The sequence below is a fragment of the Bufo gargarizans genome, chromosome 6, assembly GCF_014858855.1.
Source record: "Bufo gargarizans isolate SCDJY-AF-19 chromosome 6, ASM1485885v1, whole genome shotgun sequence".
Classification (NCBI taxonomy): domain Eukaryota; kingdom Metazoa; phylum Chordata; class Amphibia; order Anura; family Bufonidae; genus Bufo; species Bufo gargarizans.
The window spans coordinates 103,375,869-103,398,294 of record NC_058085.1 but is presented as its reverse complement, the minus strand read 5'-3'; the positions used below and the strand labels follow the sequence as shown (position 1 = coordinate 103,398,294).

The following is a 22,426-nucleotide window of genomic DNA, read 5'->3' as shown; positions in this document are numbered from 1 at the left end:
AACAGGATGGAGCCAATATATTCCAACGTAGGCACTGTTGGTGTCAGCACAGCAGTGGAATACACTGAATTACACATATACTACTGTCCTAGGGACAGGTCATCAACTTTATAAAGCCTGGGGAACCCCTTTAAATCACAGTAGTGTATGTAAGAAGCAATGTAATGATTTTTGGATTTAAAGTAATATCCTCCTTTAAAAAGGAACGTGATACTGGATGAACAAACATATGTAAGTTATTTACGTTCTTCGTGGCTTTAGGCGCTGGTCACTGTACGGAATCAGAGCCACCAACTCCCTTTCTTGTCCTAAAGCAAGTGAGGAGGTAGAAATTAGCATAACGTATAAATGAAATGATCTATTAATATAATTTACAGTAAAACATATCAATAACAGACTTATATTGGATGCCATCATATTCCATGATATATGTGAATTCTCTCCCATGTTTTACCTCTGGGAATCCGGCCAGTCCCCCTGCAGGTGGGGCAGGTGGCTGTTGCTGTCTCTTCGGTGGAAATGCAAGACACGGAGGCATCACTGCTGTTAATAGTGATGTAGGGTGGAGTATTCTCATGCCCATGTCGATCCAATATGGGTTCTGTCTCTCTGTTTTCAGAATGCACTCGTTGCCTGAAAGCAGAAAGAGCTTTCCGCATGATGTCCTTGAATGTGTACACCACCTATGGAGGCAGAATGGACAGAACATAGACATTACACTAGTATGCAAGAAGCTAGCAGTACATGACTATAGTATTCAGCCCCCCCACCGCCCCAGTAATATACTGATTGTCTGCATTAGAATAGGTTCTTCCAACCAACTCAGAGCCATTGCTAGGCCTTTCTTCACCTAGGGCAAAAAAATTAGCTGCCCTTGTGTAGCTAAATACTCATGCCCCCAGTTACACCAATCACTTTGGAGAATTAGGTCTTATGCACATGGCTGTTGCACGGCCGTGCCTGTATTGCGGCCGGCAAACAGCGGGTCCGCAATACACGGGAACCTCACGTGCGCACCCCGCATCACGGATTTGGACCCATTCACTTGAATGGGTCCGAAATCCAGAAGGTCGGTGCGGAACAGAGGCACGGAACCTCACGGATTGCTTCCGTGGGGTTTCTGTCTCTGCCACCGTCCCTTCTGAACCTGCAGATCTGGTGGAGGCCACCAGGAGCAAGCCCTTGATGCCCTCTGTTTAATCAGAGAAAAGAGATGTGTTGTACATAACACATGATGAAATAAGAAAGGTTCTCAGGACAAAATATTAGGTAACTGAGAAGTTTTTATGCAACTTATTTTGCTAGGTGAAGAAAGCCGCTGAAGTGGTCATACAAGATCTAGATTTATATCTTAGAACACATTTATAGATGTTGATGACCTATACTCAGGGGGGCTGAGCTGCAGTACGCTGACACGGCCTCTACACATTGGACAGGGCCTTTCTAGCTCCATACACTGTTTTATCTCTAGTGATGGCAGCAGCTGAAAACAACTCATCAATAGAGCTGCTGGGTGTCAGGCCCTCACTGAATTGATATTGATGATCTATCTGAAAGATAGGTTATCAGTATCTAATGGGGGGAAAATTCTTTTAAGGTGGTCACACAAATTAAATGAATACTGCCAAAGCCTGTTCTCAGAGGTGATAAGCCGACAATAAAGGTGTTTGGCAGTGGCTTAATCTTGCCATATGCAGATGTATGTTGGACGAGCCATTCAATTTTGGCGGCACTGGCCAACCATCTAAGGCTACTTTCACATTAGCGTTCGGGGCTCCGCTTGCGAGTTCCGTTTAAAGGCTCTCACCAGCGTCCCCGAACGCATCCGTCCAGCCCTAATGCATTCTGAGTGGATGCGGATCCGCTCAGAATGCACCAGTCTGGCAGCGTTTGGCCTCCGCCCTGCTCAGCAGGCGGACACCTGAACGCTGCTTGCAGCGTTCGGGTGTCCGCCTGGCCGTGCGGAGGCAAACGGATCCGTCCAGACTTACAATGTAAGTCAATGGGAACGGATCCGTTTGAATTTGACACAATATGGCTCAATTTTCAAACGGATCCGTCCCCCTTTGACTTTCAATGTAAAGTCTGGACGGATCCGTCTGAAGCTACTTTCACACTTAGAATTTTTTCTACAATATAATGCAGACGGATCTGTTCTGAACTGATCCATCGTCTGCATTATATGAGCGGATCCGTCTGGGCACAGACGGACCCGCTCTGAACGCAAGTGTGAAAGTAGCCTTACTTGTATAGGAACCTCAAGTTAGTTGGATTTTAACTGCTGATCCTTCTGAAAACACATGCTTCCTTTTCCTGTTGATGATACATACTTGCTCCACCAAGACAAGCAGGCATGGTTATGAGAGGATTGGATCTGATAGCTTTTTGGCTGAACAAGCATTCAGCCAACAGCTATGTTGAATGTATGGCCAGCTATTGGGAACACATAAGTGCTTGACTGAGAAGAGCGTGCATGTGTATGGGGGATGAGGGGAAGAATAACTGTCAACAAACATCTAAAATACACTACTTACAAAAAGTTTGGGATATTTGGCTTTTGGGTGAAATTTATGGAAAGCGTAAAAAGTTCACACCACATCCCACTCTTCTTGAAGTCCGGCCCTCAGGTCATTGAGGTTCTGGGGTACAGAATTACGAGCCTCTACACGGCGACTCAGCTGATCCCATAGGTTTTCAATGATATCCAGGTCTGGAGAAAGTGCAGGCCACTCCATTTGATGTACCCCAGTCTCCAGCAGCTGTTCCCTAATGATGCAACCTCGATGAGCTGGCGCATTGTTGTCCATTAAGATTAAATTAGGCCTGTGTTGTTCATGAAGTGGCACAATGACTGGAATCATGATGTTATTCAGGTAGTATGGGCACAAAGTGTAGGCAGTTGAAATCCATAATTTCTGATCAACGTGAATAGACTTTTATCAGTGAACAGCACTGAGTCCCACTGGTCATTCATCCAGTGTAGATGCTCCCTTGCCCATGCAAGACTATGACGCCTGTGATCAGGTACCCTTGCAGGTCGTCTAGCACACAGACCACGCTGATGTAAATGGTTTCAAATGGTCTGACGTGACACTTGGGTGCCTCCCAAATCCCTTAAATGTGCATGGAGTTGTGTGGCATTCATCATCCAGTTCTACAGGGCATTGTTCACAATGACACGGTCAGTGTGGGATGTGGCCAAAGGACGTCCACTTCTATGCCTTTCTGTGACTCTTCCAGTCTCTCTGTTGCAATGCTAATGACAGTGGTGGAAGATCAGTGGTGACTTTGATTGGAGAACATTCTGCTTGAAGTCTTGCAATGGTGAGGTACTGTTGATCAATTGTTAGGCGTCGTCCTGGTCTCATTATGTCAAAATGTGAACAGCATGATAAGGAGGACTGTTTAAATACCAGTTCTAATTGAACCAGGAAATGTATTGTGCGATTCATGGATCAAACACCTGTTGTGAATTTTGCCATTAAAGAGGTTATCCAACCCCAAAAATGCCTGGGCCGCTTCGGATGGCTGCCGCTGCATCTCCCCGTTACATGGATCAAAACATCTGGCGATGGGGGGACAGCCAATAGCAGGCCGCAATGGGAATGAGCCTCCCTAGTGTCACCCGTGATGCTAGGAAGCCTTGTTCCCGTCACAGCTTGCTATTGCCTGTCCCCAAACACCCCCGCCTCCCTTGTATGTTTTGATCCACGCGATGGGGAGATGCAGCAGTTGCGGTGCGGGCATGAGAAACAACGGGATAACCCCTTTAAGCTCCTTGTTAGAGAAAAGAAAGTTGTGCAAAAAGTACTGAAACACTAAAAGTTGGACATGTGCAATTTAAAAGTTTAGAGAAGGTCACATTAAGTTCACCTATAAAGGATAGAGTGCATTTTAGGTTCATCCTGAAATTTCACCCACATGCCAAATATCCCTTTTTGCGAGTAGTATATAAAGCCAGTAATACACAGGAGAGAGAGGGAAAAACTCCCTACAACTGGCGAGATGGAGTCCTGTAGTTGAAGCTACATCCTAGAGCTGCATTCACAATTCAGCTGGATGTCACTTGAATCAGTCAACAATCTGGTTAATTGGCACATTTCTTAGGCTATACATAGAAGAGTGAGTTAAATGCAAGGAACTCGCTGTCAGTATAATTCAGTAGATACCAGGTCTCACATTGACATACAGTCTAATAAATTATTAAAATGCTCTGCAATCCTGTCCAGGAACCCACTCTGCCACCAACAGCGAGTTTCTCGCATTGAACCTGCTCAACTGTGTCTGGCCTAACATTTTAGATCACTTCGTGTAACACATTGGGGCTAGCTCTGTGCACAGACCGAGCCTTCAAAGAATACTGGGAGATTTCAGAACTGGAGCCCGCAGAACTATCAACACAGCAGCTCAGGGTCAGTGCAAAATAAGCAGCATAGAGATTCTGCTGTGTGAAATAAAAATGAATGCAAACTAAATAAGTAGTGTATTTGCAACAGCTTTAGTTAAATTCGTTAATCTACAGGGGTCAAACAGTAATGAACTTTTCATCTAGGATTTCCTGGACAGGGCAAAAAACATGTTGTCAATCGTAATCGTAACCTTACCCCACATGTGGCCCTTAGGCTGTGATGCTCAACTCAAACTGTAAATAATGCTACACTAATATTAAATGGCATCTGTCATACAATCAGATGTGGCCGACATCAGGGGGGACATTCTCAACTTGTGTCAGAGCATGCCCATTATATTCTTACACATGTACGGGGAAAGGGAAAAGTTGAACTAGTCCCATGAAGTAATGACATGAAAGGTGTTAACTCTCATTGTGATCTTGCCCCTTGATAAGGCCGAATGCACACGGCCGTGTTCCGCGGCCGAGAGCGGTCCGTGGTATGCCAGGCTGGATTCCTGTTCAGAGCAGGAGCGCACGGCGTCATTGGTGGCTATGACGCCGTGCGCTTCATGCCGCCGCTGCTGTACAGTAATACACTCGTATAGTGTATTACTGTACAGCAGCGACGGCATGAAGCGCACAGCGTTATAGCAACCAATGACGCCGTGCGCTCTTGCTCTGAACAGGAATCCAGCCCGGCATACCACGGTCCGCTCTCGGCCGTGTGCATTCGGCCTAATAAAGAGTAACTTGTGACCCATCCCCCCCCACCCCCAGCATAGACTTCTATTATGACGGAATGCCACTTATAGGCTTCGGTGGTGCGTGCCGTCATAGAATTCCATTATGGTCCGTGGTAGAGGAATCCAGAACGGGATTCTTCAATAACCCAAACTAGGGCTGCACGATATGGGAATTTTGTGCGATTGCGATTAGGGCCCTAAAAATTGCGATAACGATATGCGATGCAATATTTTAAAGGAATTGTGCTAAAGGTCTATTTGCTTGGATGTTCCCATATGAGCTGTTATGGGGGACCTGTGGAGGACACTTATGGGGGACCTGTGGATGGCACTGTTATAGGGGATGTGTGGAGGACACATAGGGCCATGAGGGGGGCTAGCTTAAGACATATAGCATCTTATGCTGGTCCCCCTCATGTGTCCTAAACTGGGCACATAATTGCCTTTTGCGTGTAAAGTGTTTTACTAGTGTGTGTGGGTGAAACAATCTCTCTCCTAACAGGTCCGGCCTCTGTACTCACTATGAATGCAATGCACTGCAGCGAGCTGGCCGGCCGGCGCGTGACTGACGTCACTTAGTAACGCTCCTGCTTCCTGAAGTGGGAGGAGCGTTACTAAGGGACGTCAGTCACGCGCTGGCCGGCCAGCTCGCTACCGCTCGCTGCAGTGCATTGCATTCATAGTGAGTACAGAGGCCGGACCTGTTAGGAGAGAGATTGTTTCACCCACACACACACTAGTAAAACACTTTACACGCAAAGGCAGTTATGTGCGCAGGGCCCCTTTATATATAATCACTGCATTTTCGGGTCGGCCAAATCGCCATATCGCATTTGCCGATTATCGCGATATGATTATTTTTTCAATTTATCATGCAGCCCTAACCCGAACCTTGTATGCCGAACTCAACACTAGTTATAACCATGTCCAGCTAACGTACGATACATCCATTACAAGAAGCAGTTAAAAGAAGAGAACTGATAACATAGTTCCCGTTTCTGCATTTTTAGCTGATGCAGAAAAAAAAGCAGGTCATAGGTACATTTACAGAAGAATAACAAAACACGAACAGTACAGCTATACAACATGGAAAATACTGACTTAGGCCTCATGGACACGACCGTTGTTCTGGTCCGCATCAGAGCCGCAGTTTTTGCGGCTCGGGTGCGGACCCATTCACTTCAATGGGGCCTCAAAAGATGCGGACAGCACTCCATGTGCTGTCCGCATCCGTTGCTCCATTCCGTAGCCCCGCAAAAAATATATAACCTGTCCTATTCTTGTCCGTTTTGCGGACAAGAATAGGCATTTCTACAATGGGCCGCCTGTTCCGTTCCGCAAATTGCGGAAGGCACACGGGCAGCTTCCATGTTCTGAGGATCCGCAATTTGCGGACCGCAAAAGACTGAACAGTCGTGTGCATGAAGCCTTACAGTCAGTCTGTCAAGACTTCATTATGTCTGGTGCAGAGCATGGCCACTGTACACAATGGCCCAGGGCTAATGCTGGGCAATTAATTTACCATTTTTGAGCCCGTAGGTTCTGTTTTCAGCAAAATTACAAAATAGAATTAATACATGGTGAGCTGTGCTACAAGAAGTCCCTGTGCCTCAACATTACTGATCCTGCCCTGGCAGTGTTAGTATGCTGCTGCTGGAGCGGAGTGCCCGTTTCTGCCTGGAGTACTGGTCTGGATCAATCACAGTGGGAGCCTGGCACTGACTGGCCGAGACCATGCCGTGCCCGGTTACTGCTACTAAGCTTCCATTCAAGTGAATGGGAGCTGCGTTCCAGTAACCCAGCACGGCTACTACACTTGAAAGGGAACTGTACTGTCTGCTCAGTTTAAAGTGCGAAGTCCGGCGCTGCGGGGAGCAGCTGATCATAAAGGTGCTACGTATTGGATCCCCACCGACTGGATTTATCCTATAGATAAGACATTAATATCAGGACAGTGCTCCAGACAAAAAAATATATAATATATACCTAGTAGCCATTGGCTCCTGAACAGAAAAATTTAGGAGCCAAAAAAAAAAAATTGTCGCCAAATAGAAACCGAATCAAAATTGGATCAGATTGGCGTAGGGTTGTTTCGATACCAAAATTCTGATTCACTTTCATCACCATAAAAAAGTGTTTTGCGATACTCAATACCGCTCAAAAAAATTAATAAATTACACCCAAAAAAGCAGCGTGCATTTCGCATTTTATGAAACGTTCGGCCCATAATAGAACAGTCCTATCCTAATTTTTGGGGTGACAAGGTAACAAAAAAATGGCGAATGCTCACCGCATAGGAGATATTTTTTAATAATTTTATAGTTTGGACTTTTTGGACGCAGTGCTATGTAATGTTTATATATTTTATATGTAAAATTGGGAAAGGGGGGGATTTAAACTTAATATTTTAGGGTACTTTCACACTGGCGTTTTTCATTTCCGGCATAGAGTTCCGTCCTAGGGGCTCAATACCAGAAAAGAACTGATCAGGCATATCCCCATGCATTCTGAATGGAGAACAATGCGTTCAGGATGCATCAGGATGTCTTCAGTTCAGTCGTTTTGACTGATCAGGCAAAAGATAAAACCGCAGCATGCTACAGTTTTATCTCCGGCCAAAAAAAGACTTGCCTGAATGCCAGATCTGGCATTTTACCCCATAGGAATGTATTAGTGCCAGATCCGGCATTCGAAATACCGGAATGCAGGATCCATAAAAATGTGTAAAAAGATACAAGACGGATCCGTCTGTCCGCATGACAAGCGGAGAGATGGTTTCGTTCTTGCAATGCATTTGTGAGATGGATCCACATCCGGATGCATCTCACAAATGCTTTCAGTCACATCCAGATCGGCGGATCCGGTAGGCAGTTCCAACGACAGAACTGCTTGCCGGATCACACTGCCGCAAGTGTGAAAGTAGGCCTAGTGGTTTTTTTTTACTGACTAGTAGCCCCCTTAGGGGCTGGAACCCTTGTCCTATTCACCCTTAGGCCCCTTTCACACGGGCGAGATTTCTGCGCGGGTGCAATGCGTGAGGTGAACGCATTGCACCCACACTGAATCCGGACCCATTCACTTCTATGGGGCTGTGCACATAAGCGGTGATTTTCACGCATCACTTGTGCGTTGCGTGAAAATCCCAGCATGCTCTATGTTGTGCGTTTTTCACGCAACGCAGGCCCCATAGAAGTTAATGGGGCTGCGTGAAAATCGCAAGCAAGTGCGGATGCGGTGCAATTTTCACACATGGTTGCTAGGATGAAAGTCTATTCACTGTATTATTTTCCCTTATAACATGGTTATAAAGGAAAATAACAGCATTCTTTAATACAGAATGCTTAGTAGAAAGTCAATATAATAAACATTATATACACCCCAGTATAATAAAACATTGGTGGCGTAGTGCGCCCCCCCCCCCCCCCCCAACACCAACAAAAAATTAACTCACCACCTCCTCCAATTGATCGCGTAGCAGCCAGTCTCCTGTTCTTTCTTCAGGACCCGTCAAAGGACCTGTGGTGACATCACTGGTACATCACATGATCCATCACCATGGTAAAGGACCATGTGATGGGCTCAGTGACGTCACCACAGGTCCTGAAGAAACAGGAGACCGGCAGCTACGCGATCAATTTGAGGAGGAGAGTTAATTTTTTATTTATTTTTTAACCCTCATTGGCACTACCCACTGCGCCACCAATGTTTATCATGCTGGGGTGTTGGGGGGGGGGGCGCACTGCACCACCAATGTTTATTATACTGGGGTGTTGGGGGGCGCACTGCGCCACCAATGAAGATAACTGACCAGTTAATACAAAATACAGGAGGTGGGTGCTGGAATCAAATAGCCAGCGCCCGACCTCTATGACAGAGAGCTGTGATCAGCAGCAGTTAACCCCTCAGGTACCGCACCTGAAGGGTTAACTGCAGCGGATCGCAGCTCCCTGTCATAGAGGTCGGGTGTCGGCTATTTGATTCCAGCACCCGCCTCCTGTATTTGAATTCAGGTCAGTTATCTTCATTGGTGGCGCAGTGGCCACAGCCCCTCCCCTCCTCCTCTTGTCTCTCTTCTTAATGGCTGAGGCGGCAGCAGCACAGGGGGGAGGGAGAGACTCCTCCACTGCGCTGCTGAGAAGAATATCGGCGGTGGGGCAGAGAACTATCAGCTCCTGTGCCCCGCCGCTGTACTAAACTGCAGAGCTGCGGCAGCGGGTCTAGTTGCAAATGGCGACAAGACTAAAAAGTCTTGTCGCCATTTGTAAATTCTAAGTCGCATTGGCGACCATTTTGGTCGCCATCTGGAGCCCTGCAGGAGCCCAGAAAACCACTTTAAATATTAATAAAGTAAAAAAAAAAACTAAATAAAATAAACCATTTCTTATATATAAAGTGGCTTTATTTTGTGGTGTATGGTATAAGTGGTAAAACCCATCCTCACCACACATATACGGTATCACTGTGCTCATCTAAGGGTGCATTCACACGACCGTATAAATGGATCCGCATCCGTTCCGCATCTGTTGTTCCGTTCAGCGGCCCCGCAAAAAATATGGAGCATGTCCTATTATTGTCCGCATTGTAATCCATTTACATCTGCATCTTATTCTGTGCAGGCGCCAGAACGGGACCAGTGCCTGCACAGAAGATGTGACGAGCAGCTGAGATGAGTTGAAAGGTACATGTCTGATTACTGTGGCATAGCATTCTAAGGCTAGTTTCACACTTGCGGCAGGACGGTTTCGACAGGCTATTCACCATGTCGGATCCATCCTGTGGCTATTTCACCGTGCCCGCGGACCGCCGCTCCGTCCCCATTGACTATAATGGGGACGGGGGCGGAGCTCCGGCGCAGCACGGCGGTGCACGGAGAAAGCCGCCGGACTAAAAAGCCTGACATGCAGTAATTTTTGTCCGGCTGCCTTTCTCCGTGCACCGCCGTGCTGCGCCGTTGCTCCGCCCCCGTCCCCATTATAGTCAATGGGGACGGAGCGGCAGTCCGGCGGCACGGCGAAATAGCCGCAGGACGGATCCGACATGGTGAACAGCCTGTCGTATCCGTCCTGCCGCAAGTGTGAAAGTACCCTTACATGCCTCCTTAGCCTGGATCCTTTTATTCTTAAAGGGAGTCTGTCACCTCCATATGGCCATATACAGTGCTTACACGGCTCTGTAGCACACCTATACAGGATTGTACAGATTGTACCTTTGTTCTTTTCTTTAGACTTGCACCAGCAGGAAAAAAAGGAAAAAAGTCCAGACCTATTGATAAAGCAAGAGACTTGGAGGGCGGGCAAAAGCAGAGACCGGGGAGAAGTAAAGTGAAAAGAGGGCAGAGCAGCCTGGGCGCCTACACACTGAACGCCGCCCCTGGGCACTTGCGAGTGCTCATTTGCATATGAATTAAACTTTGTTTTTTCCTGCTTGTGCAAGTCTAAAGAAAAGAACAAAGGTACCGTTACAATCCTGTATAGGTGTGCTACAGAGCCATGTAAGCACTGTATATGGCCATATGTTGGTGACAGACTCCCTTTAATGACTGGGACATTTTTGTTTTATACTCCCAGCCTTCCCAAAGTAATAACTTTTTCATTTTTCCATTCACATCTGAGGGCTTGTTTTTTTGCGAGACAAGTTATACATTCTAATGGCTCCCTTTACAGTTGCATACAATGTAGTGGAAAGCAGTAAAAAAAATCCAAACTGTATGTAATTATAAAAAATAAAAATAAACAGTTCTGCCAGTTTTATAGGCCTTGTTTGTATAGTGTTTTCTATGCAGTAAAACTGACCTATTACTTATGTGCTTTCAGGTTTTTGCGTCTCCAGATGCTGTGGTCACATTTCACCATGGCCTCTGAAGGGATAAAAGAGCAGGCACCCGGTGCCTACCATATTTAAAGTCCCGGCCGCCGACGTGTATACATATGTAAGTCGATCAGGAATGGGTTAAAGTAGCCAAATAATAATAAAATGTATTTATATAGTGCCACCATATTCCGCAGCACTTTACAAATTCATAATCAATATGTCCCAAGTACCCCTAAGGGCTCTTTCACACTTGCGCTGTCCGGATACGGTGTGTACTCCATTTGCCGGAATTACACGCCGGATCCGGAAAACCGCAAGTGAACTGAAAGCATTTGAAGACGGATCCGTCTTCAAAATGCGTTCAGTGTTACTATGGCAGCTAGGACGCTATTAAAGTCCTGGTTGCCATAGTAGTAGTGGGGGGCGGGGGAGCCAGTATACTTACAGTCCGTGCGGCTCCCGGGGGGCTTCAGAATGAGGTCAGAGCGCCCCATGCGTGGGGCGCCCCGACGTCACTCTGAAGCGCCCCGGGAGCCGCACGGACGGTAAGTATACTGCTCCTCCACTCCCCACTACACTTTACCATGGCTACCAGGACTTTAGCGTCCTGGCAGCCATGGTAACCATTCAGAAAAAGCTAAACGTCGGATCCGGTAATGCGCCGAAACAACGTTTAGCTTAAGGCCGGATCTGGATTAATGCCTTTCAATGGGCAGTAATTTCGGATCCGGCGTTGCGGCAAGTGTTCAGGATTTTTGGCCGGAGCAAAAAGCGCAGCATGCTGCGGTATTTTCTCCGGCCAAAAAACGTTCCGGTCCTGAACTGAAGACATCCTGATGCATCCTGAACGGATTTCTCTCCATTCAGAATGCATTAGGATAAAACTGATCAGGATTCTTCCGGCATAGAGCCCCGACGACGGAACTCTATGCCGGAAGAAAAGAACGCAAGTGTGAAAGAGCCCTAAATGGTACCAGTGAAGACCCCTTCTCATCATGTAAAAAAAAAAAAAAAAAAAACAAGCCCACATACAGCTGTGCTGACAGAAGAATAAAGTTCTAGTCATTATAAAAAAAAAAAAAAGAAGATCAAGATTAAATCAATATTCATGCTTAACCCCTTTTGCAAATGGGACCAGTATCACTTTATCTGTGAATAACTTTAAAATGCTTTTACTTATCCAGGCCATTCTGAGACTGTTTTTTCGTCACATATTGTACTTCAACTTATAAAAAAAAAAAATACCAAATTTACCAGAAATTGGGAAAAATTAGCAAATTTAAATTTCTCTACTTTTATAACAGATAGTAATACCACCAAAAATAGTTATTATTTTACATTCCCCATAGGTCTACTTCATGTTTGGATCATTTTGGGAATGCGATTTTATTTTTTGGGGACGTTACAACGCTTAGAAGCAAATCTTGAAATTTTTCAGAAAATTTCTAAAACCCACTTTTTCAGGACCAGTTCAGGTCTGAAGTCACTTTTTGAGGCTTACATAATAGAAACTAGGGATCGACCGATATTGATTTTTTAAGGCCGATACCGATAATTTGTGAGCTTTCAGGCCGATAGCCGATAATTTATACTGATATTTTGGGAATTTTCATTTTTGAAAAAAAATTAAAAATTCCCACAAATCTGCTGAAAATTAATGTTTATTGTTAATGTGTATTTTTTATTTTTTTTTTGTAAATCTTTCTTTTTCATTTATATTTAATATTTTGGTGTTTTTATTTTTGTAACTTTTTTTTTTTAAACTAATTTTTAGCCCCCTTAGGGACTAGAACCCTTGTCCTATTCACCCTGATAGAGATCTATCAGGGTGAATAGGAGCTCACACTGTCCCTGCTGCTGTGTGCTTTGTGCACACAGCAGCATGGAGCTTATCATGGCAGCCAGGGCTTCAATAGCGTCCTGGCTGCCATGGTAACCGATCGGAGCCCCAGCATTACACTGCTGGGGCTCCGATCGGAGGAGCAGGGGAGGAGGGGATCCTGTGGGGGGGCGCACTGCGACTGGGGTGGGGGGCCCTATGCGCTACCACTGCTTAATACTGGGGGGGAGGGGGGGCGCACTGCACCACCAATGCTTAATACTGGGGGGAGGGGGGGCGCACTGTGCCACCAATGTCTAATACTGGGGGGCTTGGGGGGGCGCACTGCGCCACCAATGAAGCTTAATCTCTAATTCATTCATATACAGGAGGCGGGAGCTGCAGGATCACATAGCCGGCTCCCGACCTCTATGACAAGTAGCTGCGATCCGCGGCACCTGAGGAGTTAACTACCGCAGCTACAGCTCATAGAGGCCGGGAGCCGGCTATGTGATCCTGCGCAGCCAGCTCCCGCCTCCTGTATATGAATAAATGAGAGATTAAGCTTCATTGGTGGCGCAGTGGCCATAGCTCCTCCCCTCCTCTTGTCCCCTGTCCTCTCATTGGCGGCAGCAGCAGCAGCAGCACAGGGGGAGGAGACACTGCTCCTTCTCCCCTGTGCTGCTGCTGAGGGAACACGGAGAGCGCTGTCAGCAGCGCGATCTGTGTTCCCCATACGCTATCGGAATATCGGCAAAATAAATGCCGATACCGATAGCGTTCAAAATCCTGAATATCGGCCGATAATATCGGTAAATCCGATGATCGGTCGATCCCTAATATAAACCACCCAAAAATGACCCCATTTTATAAACTACACCCCTCAAGGTATTTAAAACTGATTTTACAAACTTTGTTAACCCTTTAGGTGTTCCACAAGAATTAATGGAAAATAGAGATGAAATTTCAGAATTTCACTTTTTTGGCAGATTTTCCATTTTAATAATTATTTTTTTCCAGTTACAAAGCAAGGGTTAACAGCCAAACAAAACTCAATATTTCGGGCCCCGATTCTGTAGTTTACAGAAACACCCCATATGTGGTCGTAAACTGCTGTACGGGCACACGGCATTGCGCAGAAGGAAAGGAACGCCACATTGTTTTTTGGAAAGCAGATTTCACTGGGATAATTTTAAGCTGCGATGTCCCATTTGAAGCTCCCCTGATGCACCCCTAGAGTATAAACTCCAAAAAAGTGACCCCATTTTGGAAACTTCGGGATAGGGTGGCAGTTTTGTTGGTACTATTTTAGGGCACATATGATTTTTGGTTGCTCTATATTACACTTTTTGTGAGGCAAGGTAACAAGAAATAGCTGTTTTGGCACCGTTTTTATTTTTTGTTATTTACAACATTCATCTGACAGGTTAGATCATGTGGTATTTTTATAGAGCAGGTTGTCACGGATGCGACAATACCAAACATGACAACTTTTTTGGGGTTATTTGTTTCAGTTTTACATAAAGCATTTAAAAAAAAATACGATTCTTTAGAGTCTCCACATTCTGAAAGCCATAGTTTTATTTATTATTTGGGCGACTGTCTTGTGCAGGGGCTCATTTTTTTCGGGATGAGATGACGGTTTGATTGGCACTATTTTGGGGTGCGTATGACTTTTTGATCGCTTGCTATTACACTTTTTGTGATGTAAGGATTAGGGATTAGGTCATGTCATATTTTTTAGAGCAGGTTATTATGGACGCGGCGATACCTAATATGTCTGCTTTTTTTTAATGTAATTTTTACACAATGATTTCATTTTTGAAACAAAAAAAAATACAAAATAAATCATGTTTTAGTGTCTCCATAGTCTGGGAGCCATAGTTTTTTTCAGTTTTTGGGTGATTATCTTAGGTAGGGTATGATTTTTGCTGGATGAGATGACGGATTAAGTGGTACTATCTTGGGGGGCATATGCCTTTTTGATCGTTTTGTGTTGCACTTTAAGTTATGTAAGGAGACAAAAAAATAGATTTTTTAGCACAGTTTTTATTTTCATTTTTTGACATTGTTCACCTGAGGGGTTAGTTCATGTGGTATTTTTATAGAGCCGGTCGTTACGGACGTGGCAATACCTAATATTTATACTTTTTTTGTATATAAGTTTTACACAATAATATAATTTTTGAAACAATATAAAAAAAAATATATAAAAAATCATGTTTTAGTGTCTCCATATTCTGAGAACCATAGTTTTTTCAGTTTTTAAACGATTATCTTAGGTAGGGTCTCATTTTTTGCGGGATGGTTAGATTGGTACTATTTTGGGGGGCATACGCCTTTTTGATCACTTGGTGTTGCACTTTTTATGAGGCTTTTTTTTTATGGTATTTATCGGACAGGGTGGATCATGTGATAGATGTATAGAGCCGGTCATTACAGATGCGGAGATATCTTATATGTGTGTTTTTGTTTTTTCTGTTTTTTATTGTAAAATATGGGGAAAGGGGCGTTTTTCTTTTTTTACTTTATTAAAGGGGTTGTCCAAGTTATATTTATTGATGACCTATCCTTAGGATAGGTCATCAATATCAGATCGGCTGGGGTCCGACACCCGGCATTTGATTGATTTTAGCAGACACCCAGTTCCAAACACCGCCCACTGCGCGGCGGTGATCGGAAATACACAGGACGTACAGGCCCTGTGTCTCCAACAGGTTAAAGGGGTTGTCCCATAACAAACTATACCCTATCCACAGGATGAGTGTCTGATCAGTGGGGGTCCCAGAGATTGGTTGTAGGAAAACCCCTTTAAGTTGGAATACAAATTAGGAGCTGTATATAGTGGCAAAGCATAGGACGGGAAACATACACTGAATCATTCAAAGATTACAAAGCACATCACATGACAGCATGCAACAGCTCTAAGACCAGAAGAAAAGACACAACTTACATGACACTTGATAAGATCTCTTAAAGGGAAGGTGCCACCTTTTTTTTTTCTGCCAGTTAAAACCAGATAGTGACACATATCCTTTTATTTGTTTTAGCCTTTGAAGATCCTTTACTGTATCTCCTGAGGGCTGCCATCTTGCTGGAGCTGTTCTTAACAGCATTTAGAGATATGTCAGCACAGCCCATAGACACAGTAGTCTGGAGGGGAGAACTTTCTAGGCATGCTCTAACTTTTGGAGAGGTCACTTTATAGGGAGGTGGAGTGGTGAAGTTGTGGTCATGACATATTGTGAATGGTGGATCCTGTGTAATCTATACAGAGGTGTTGACAGGCCTTGTCCACATTTGCTTTTTTACTGATGCACGCTATCCGCATTTTCTACGGACCGCACATGTACCCATAGATTTGAATGTGTCTGTTCACACATCAGTATTTTTCTTACTGACGTGGGTCAGCAAAATAAAAAATAAAAATCACAGAGACATGTGCTACTTCAAACACGCCCACTGAAGTCTATGGGTCAGTGAAAATCATGGACACAAGGATGATGTCTATTTTTCACTGAAGACTAATAGAAGATGCTCTGGAAAGTAATTATTAGTTGAGCAATGTCCGTGGATTACAGATGACACACGGAGGGTAAAAATGGACACACGAACCAAACACTGATGCTTCACGAATAATGGGTTGCATCAAAAAGGGGCATAGATACCAGTGACGAGAACATAGTCCTGCCACTTTACAAATCACTGGTCAGACCACACATGGAGTACTGTGTACAGTTCTGGGCTCCTGTGAACAAGGCAGACATAGCAGAGCTGGAGAGGGTTCAGAGGAGGGCAACTAAAGTAATAACTGGAACTACAGTACCCTGAAAGATTATCAACACTAGGGTTATTCACTTTAGAAAAAAAAGACAACTGAGGGGAGATCTAATAAGGCCTCTTTCACACAACCTTGTGTCCCCCGTGGCCGTATTGCGGCCCACATACAGCGGGTCCGCAATACACGGGGCACCGACCGTGTGCATTCCACATCACGGATGCAGAACCATTCACTTGAACCATGTATAAATATATCAGGGGTCAGTACAGAGATCTCTCCCATCATCTATTTATCCCCAGGACTGTGACTGACGAGGGGACGTCCTCTGTGTCTGGAGGCAGTGGCGTCACCGGGGGGGGCCAGAGGGGGCCACGGCCCCCCCTACATCAAGCTGTGCCCCCCCAACTAAAATGTCCCCCATTCATTTTGGTGGTGGATTGCCTATGCTGCGCTGCTGTGCACTGTGTAGGCACAGGCACTAGGCAGCCCTACCGGACATCTTCACATCTGATGATCTGACTTGGTGCCGTTGCCGTCTCATTCTCTAGTCTCCACCCACCGCTGCCGCGTCCCCGGCTCCGTCCCCGCCCCCAGCTCCGCCCCCGGCCCTGACAAGTTGAGTCAGACTCAGTCAAACTCGGTGGCAGTGCTGTGCATAAATCAGCGTGCCGCTAGTTGAGACTAGCTGATTCTGATTCATTCAACTACTGGCAGCAGCTGCAGGGCTTCTGTCACCCCACTAAAGTCATATTTTTTTTTTGGGCAACTTAAATTCCTCATAATGCGATTTATCAATATATAGTGCTCTTACTCATTTTGGTTGGGCAGTTTCTTAAAGAAACTGACTTTTATAATATGTAAATGAGCTCTCTACCAGCAAGTAGGGCGGTTACTTGCTCATAGCAGCCGCATCCTCCTTTCATAAAGACGCCCCCTCCTCATGTTGATTGACAGGGCCAGCGAACGCGCTCGTCCTCTGGCTGGCCCTGTCTGCGTTCAAAATCTGGCGCCTGCGCCGTACCGGTCTTCAGTCGGCGCAGGCGCACTGAGAGGAGGACACTCGCTCGGCCGCTCCTTCCTCAATGCGCCTGTGCCGATGACATCACATCTACACCCGGCGCAGGTGCACTGAGGAAGGAGCGGCCAAACGAGCGTCCTCCTCTCAGTGCGCCTGCGTCGACTGAAGACCAGTACGGCGCAGGCGCCAGATTTTGTGCCACTGTTGGGCTCCATTCAGACGTCCGTAACAGCGGCAATGTGCGGGTCCGCATTTTTTTTCGGGAACGGAACTGCGGACCCGGAAGTGCGGGTCCGCGTTTCCGTATCCGGCAGCACGCCGTGCTGCCCTATAGAAATGAATGGGTCCACAATTCCATTACGCAAATTTCGGATGTGTGAATGGGGCCTTATAGGGAGAGGGATCCCGATATGACACTGACATGGGGTGGATCTGTGGATGACACATAGCATAAGATGCTATAAACGGTATGTGTCATCCACAGATCCCGCTCCATAAGGCCTCTTTCACACTTGCGTTGTCCGGATCCGGCGTGTACTCCACTTGCCGGAATTACACGCCGGATCCGGAAAAATGCAAGTGTACTGAAAGCATTTGAAGACGGATCCGTATTTAAAATGCGTTCAGTGTTACTATGGCAGCCAGGACGCTATTAAAGTCCTGGTTGCCATAGTAGGAGGGGGGAGCGGTATACTTACAGTCCGCGCAGCTCCCGGGGCGCTCCAGAATGACGTCAGAGCGCCCCATGCGCATGGATGACGTGCCATGCGATCACGTCATCCATGTGCGTGGGGCGCCCTGACGTCACTCTGGAGCGCCCCGGGAGCCGCACGGACGGTAAGTATGCTGCTCCCCCGCTCCCCCGCTCCCCGCTACACTTTACCATGGCTGCCAGGACTTTAGCGTCCCAGCAGCCATGGTAACCACTCTAAAAAAGCTAAACGTCGGATCCGGCAATGCGCCGAAACGACATTTAGCTTAAGGCCGGATCAATGCCTTTCAATGGGCATTCATTCCGGATCCGGCCTTGCGTCAAGTCTTCAGGATTTTTGGCCGGAGCAAAAAGCGCAGCATGCTGCGGTATTTTCTCCGGCCAAAAAACGTTCTGTTCCGGAACTGAAGACATCCTGATGCATCCTGAACAGATTTCACTCTATTCAGAATGCATTAGGATAAAACTGATCAGGATTCTTCCGGCATAGAGCCCCTAGGAAAGAACTCTATGACGACGGAACTCTATGCCGGAAGACAAGAACGCAAGTGTGAAAGAGCCCTAAGTGTCATCCACAGATCCCCAGGCAGCTAGGACATGTTGAAATCTGAGTGATTGGGGTTTTTCTTCCCTATTGCGGTTTTAGGTATTGGGTAAAGTATCGCAGCATTTCTAAGCGTACTTGTGTAAATGTATCGTTGTTATAGCTGCCCCCCTACTTTTGTCCTGGCCCCCAGTGTGCCCCCACAAAATTTGAAAGCTAGAGACGCCACTGTCTGGAGGAAAGAAGGTTTGTACAGAAACATAGAAGAGGATTCTTTACGGTAAGAGCAGTGAGACTATGGAACTCTCTGCCTGAGGAGGTGGTGATGGTGAGTACAATAAAGGAATTCAAGAGGGGCCTGGACGTATTTCTGGAGTGTAATAATATTACAGGCTATAGCTACTAGAGAGGGGGTGTTGATCCAGGGAGTTAGGCTACTTTCCCACTAGCGTTCGGGGCTCCGCTTGTGAGTTCCGTTCAAAGGCTCTCACAAGCGGCCCCGCTCAGAATGCATCAGTCTGGCAGCGTTCAGCCTCCGCTCAGCAGGCGTGGCCGTGCGGAGGCAAACAGATCCGTCCAGACTTACAATGTAAGTCAATGGGGACGGATCCGTTTGAATATGACACACTATGGCTCAATTTTCAAACGGATCCATCCCCCATTGACTTTCAATGTAAAGTCTGGACGGATCCGTCTGAGGCTACTTTCACACTTAGAATTTTTTTTACAATATAATGCAGACGGATCCGTTCTGAACGGATCCACCGTCTGCATTATATGAGCGGATCCGTCTCAGACGGATCCGCTCTGAACTAGGGATGAGCGAACTCGAACTGTATAGTTCGGGTTCGTACCGAATTTTGGGGTGTCCGTGACACGGACCCGAACCCGGACATTTTCGTAAAAGTCCGGGTTCGGGTTCGGTGTTCGTCGCTTTCTTCGCGCTTTTGTGACGCTTTCTTGGCGCTTTTTGAAAGGCTGCAAAGCAGCCAATCAACAAGCGTCATACTACTTGCCCCAAGAGGCCATCACAGCCATGCCTACTATTGGCATGGCTGTGATTGGCCAGAGCACCATGTGACCCAGCCTCTATTTAAGCTGGAGTCACATAGCGCCGCCCGTCACTCTGCTCCGATTAGCGTAGCGAGAGGTTGCGGCTGCGACAGTAGGGCGAGATTAGGCAGATTAACTCCTCCAAAGGACTTGATTAACTGATCGATCTGCAGCTGTGGATCATTGAGCTGCTGATCCTCAATTGCTCACTGTTTTTAGGCTGCCCAGACCGTTTGTCAGTCACATTTTTCTGGGGTGATCGGCGGCCATTTTGTGTCTTGTGGTGCGCCAGCACAAGCTGCGACCAAGTGCATTTAACCCTCAATGGTGTGGTTGTTTTTTGGCTAAAGCCTACATCAGGGTGAAGCTGTCACACCAAGTGCATTTAACCAGCAATAGTCTGTTCATTTTTTGGCCATATACAAAATCAGGGGCAAGCTGCGCCTGTCACCAAGTGCATTTAACCCTCAATGGTGTGGTTGTTTTTTGGCTAAAGCCTACATCAGGGTGAAGCTGTCACACCAAGTGCATTTAACCAGCAATAGTCTGTTCATTTTTTGGCCATATACTAAATCAGGGGCAAGCTGCGCCTGTCACCAAGTGCATTTAACCCTCAATGGTGTGGTTGTTTTTTGGCTAAAGCCTACATCAGGGTGAAGCTGTCACACCAAGTGCATTTAACCAGCAATAGTCTGTTTATTTTTTGGCCATATCCCAGTCTAATTCTGTCACTAAATCCATACCGGTCACCCAGCGCCTAAATACTAGGCCTCAAATTTATATCCCGCTAAATCTGTCCTTAGTGCTGTAGCTGGGCGAGTTATTTAGTGTCCGTTCAAGCACATTTCTTGTTCTGGGTTGAAATACAATTCCCAATTTAGCAATTTCATAATTTAGTGGTTTCTGCTATATCAGAGCTATTTGAAATCTATCCCTAAAAGGGTATATAATATTCAAGGTGCACATTGGGTCATTCAGAATAACTTCACACACACCCGCTACTGTGTATTTCCAAGTCTAATTCTGGCACTAAACCCATACCTGTCACCCAGCGCCTAAATACTAGGCCTCAAATTTATATCCCGCTAAATCTGTCCTTAGTGCTGTAGCTGGGCGAGTTATTTAGTGTCCGTTCAAGCACATTTCTTGTTCTGGGTTGAAATACAATTCCCAATTTAGCAATTTCATAATTTAGTGGTTTCTGCTATATCAGAGCCATTTGAAATCTATCCCTAAAAGGGTATATAATATTCAAGGTGCACATTGGGTCATTCAGAATAACTTCACACACACCCGCTACTGTGTATTTCCAAGTCTAATTCTGGCACTAAACCCATACCTGTCACCCAGCGCCTAAATACTAGGCCTCAAATTTATATCCCGCTAAATCTGTCCTTAGTGCTGTAGCTGGGCGAGTTATTTAGTGTCCGTTCAAGCACATTTCTTGTTCTGGGTTGAAATACAATTCCCAATTTAGCAATTTCATAATTTAGTGGTTTCTGCTATATCAGAGCTATTTGAAATCTATCCCTAAAAGGGTATATAATATTCAAGGTGCACATAGGGTCATTCAGAATAACTTCACACACCCGCTACTGTGCATTTCCAAATCTAATTCTGTCACTAAACCCATACCTGTCACCCAGCGCCTAAATACTAGGCCTCAAATTTATATCCCGCTAAATCTCTCGTTACCGCTGTCCTGTTGTGGCTGGGAAAGTTATTTAGTGTCCGTCAAAGCACATTTCTTGTTCTGGGTTGAAATACAATTCCCAATTTAGCAATTTCATAATTTAGTGGTTTCTGCTATATCAGAGCTATTTGAAATCTATCCCTAAAAGGGTATATAATATTCAAGGTGCACATTGGGTCATTCAGAATAACTTCACACACACCCGCTACTGTGTATTTCCAAGTCTAATTCTGGCACTAAACCCATACCTGTCACCCAGCGCCTAAATACTAGGCCTCAAATTTATATCCCGCTAAATCTGTCCCTAGTGCTGTAGCTGGGCGAGTTATTTAGTGTCCGTTCAAGCACATTTCTTGTTCTGGGTTGAAATACAATTCCCAATTTAGCAATTTCATAATTTAGTGGTTTCTGCTATATCAGAGCTATTTGAAATCTATCCCTAAAAGGGTATATAATATTCAAGGTGCACATAGGGTCATTCAGAATAACTTCACACACCCGCTACTGTGCATTTCCAAATCTAATTCTGTCACTAAACCCATACCTGTCACCCAGCGCCTAAATACTAGGCCTCAAATTTATATCCCGCTAAATCTCTCGTTACCGCTGTCCTGTTGTGGCTGGGAAAGTTATTTAGTGTCCGTCAAAGCACATTTCTTGCTCTGGGTTGAAATACAATTCCCAATTTAGCAATTTCATAATTTAGTGGTTTCTGCTATATCAGAGCTATTTGAAATCTATCCCTAAAAGGGTATATAATATTCAAGGTGCACATTGGGTCATTCAGAATAACTTCACACACACCCGCTACTGTGTATTTCCAAGTCTAATTCTGGCACTAAACCCATACCTGTCACCC

General features: G+C 45.7%; 1 protein-coding gene across 1 annotated transcript in view; it reads right to left on the bottom strand.

Annotated features, from left to right (window-relative positions):
* The window catches only part of TMEM106A (transmembrane protein 106A), a 43,296-nt gene that overhangs the window by 8,289 nt on the left and 12,581 nt on the right, over positions 1 to 22,426 (bottom strand). Inside the window, exons 2-3 of the mRNA XM_044298204.1 lie at positions 455 to 683; positions 245 to 308 (exon numbers count right to left, since the gene is read on the bottom strand). Of these exons, the coding sequence (XP_044154139.1) occupies positions 245 to 308; positions 455 to 659 (269 nt within the window). The 5' untranslated portion in view covers positions 660 to 683. The remainder of the gene's footprint in view (positions 1 to 244; positions 309 to 454; positions 684 to 22,426) is intronic.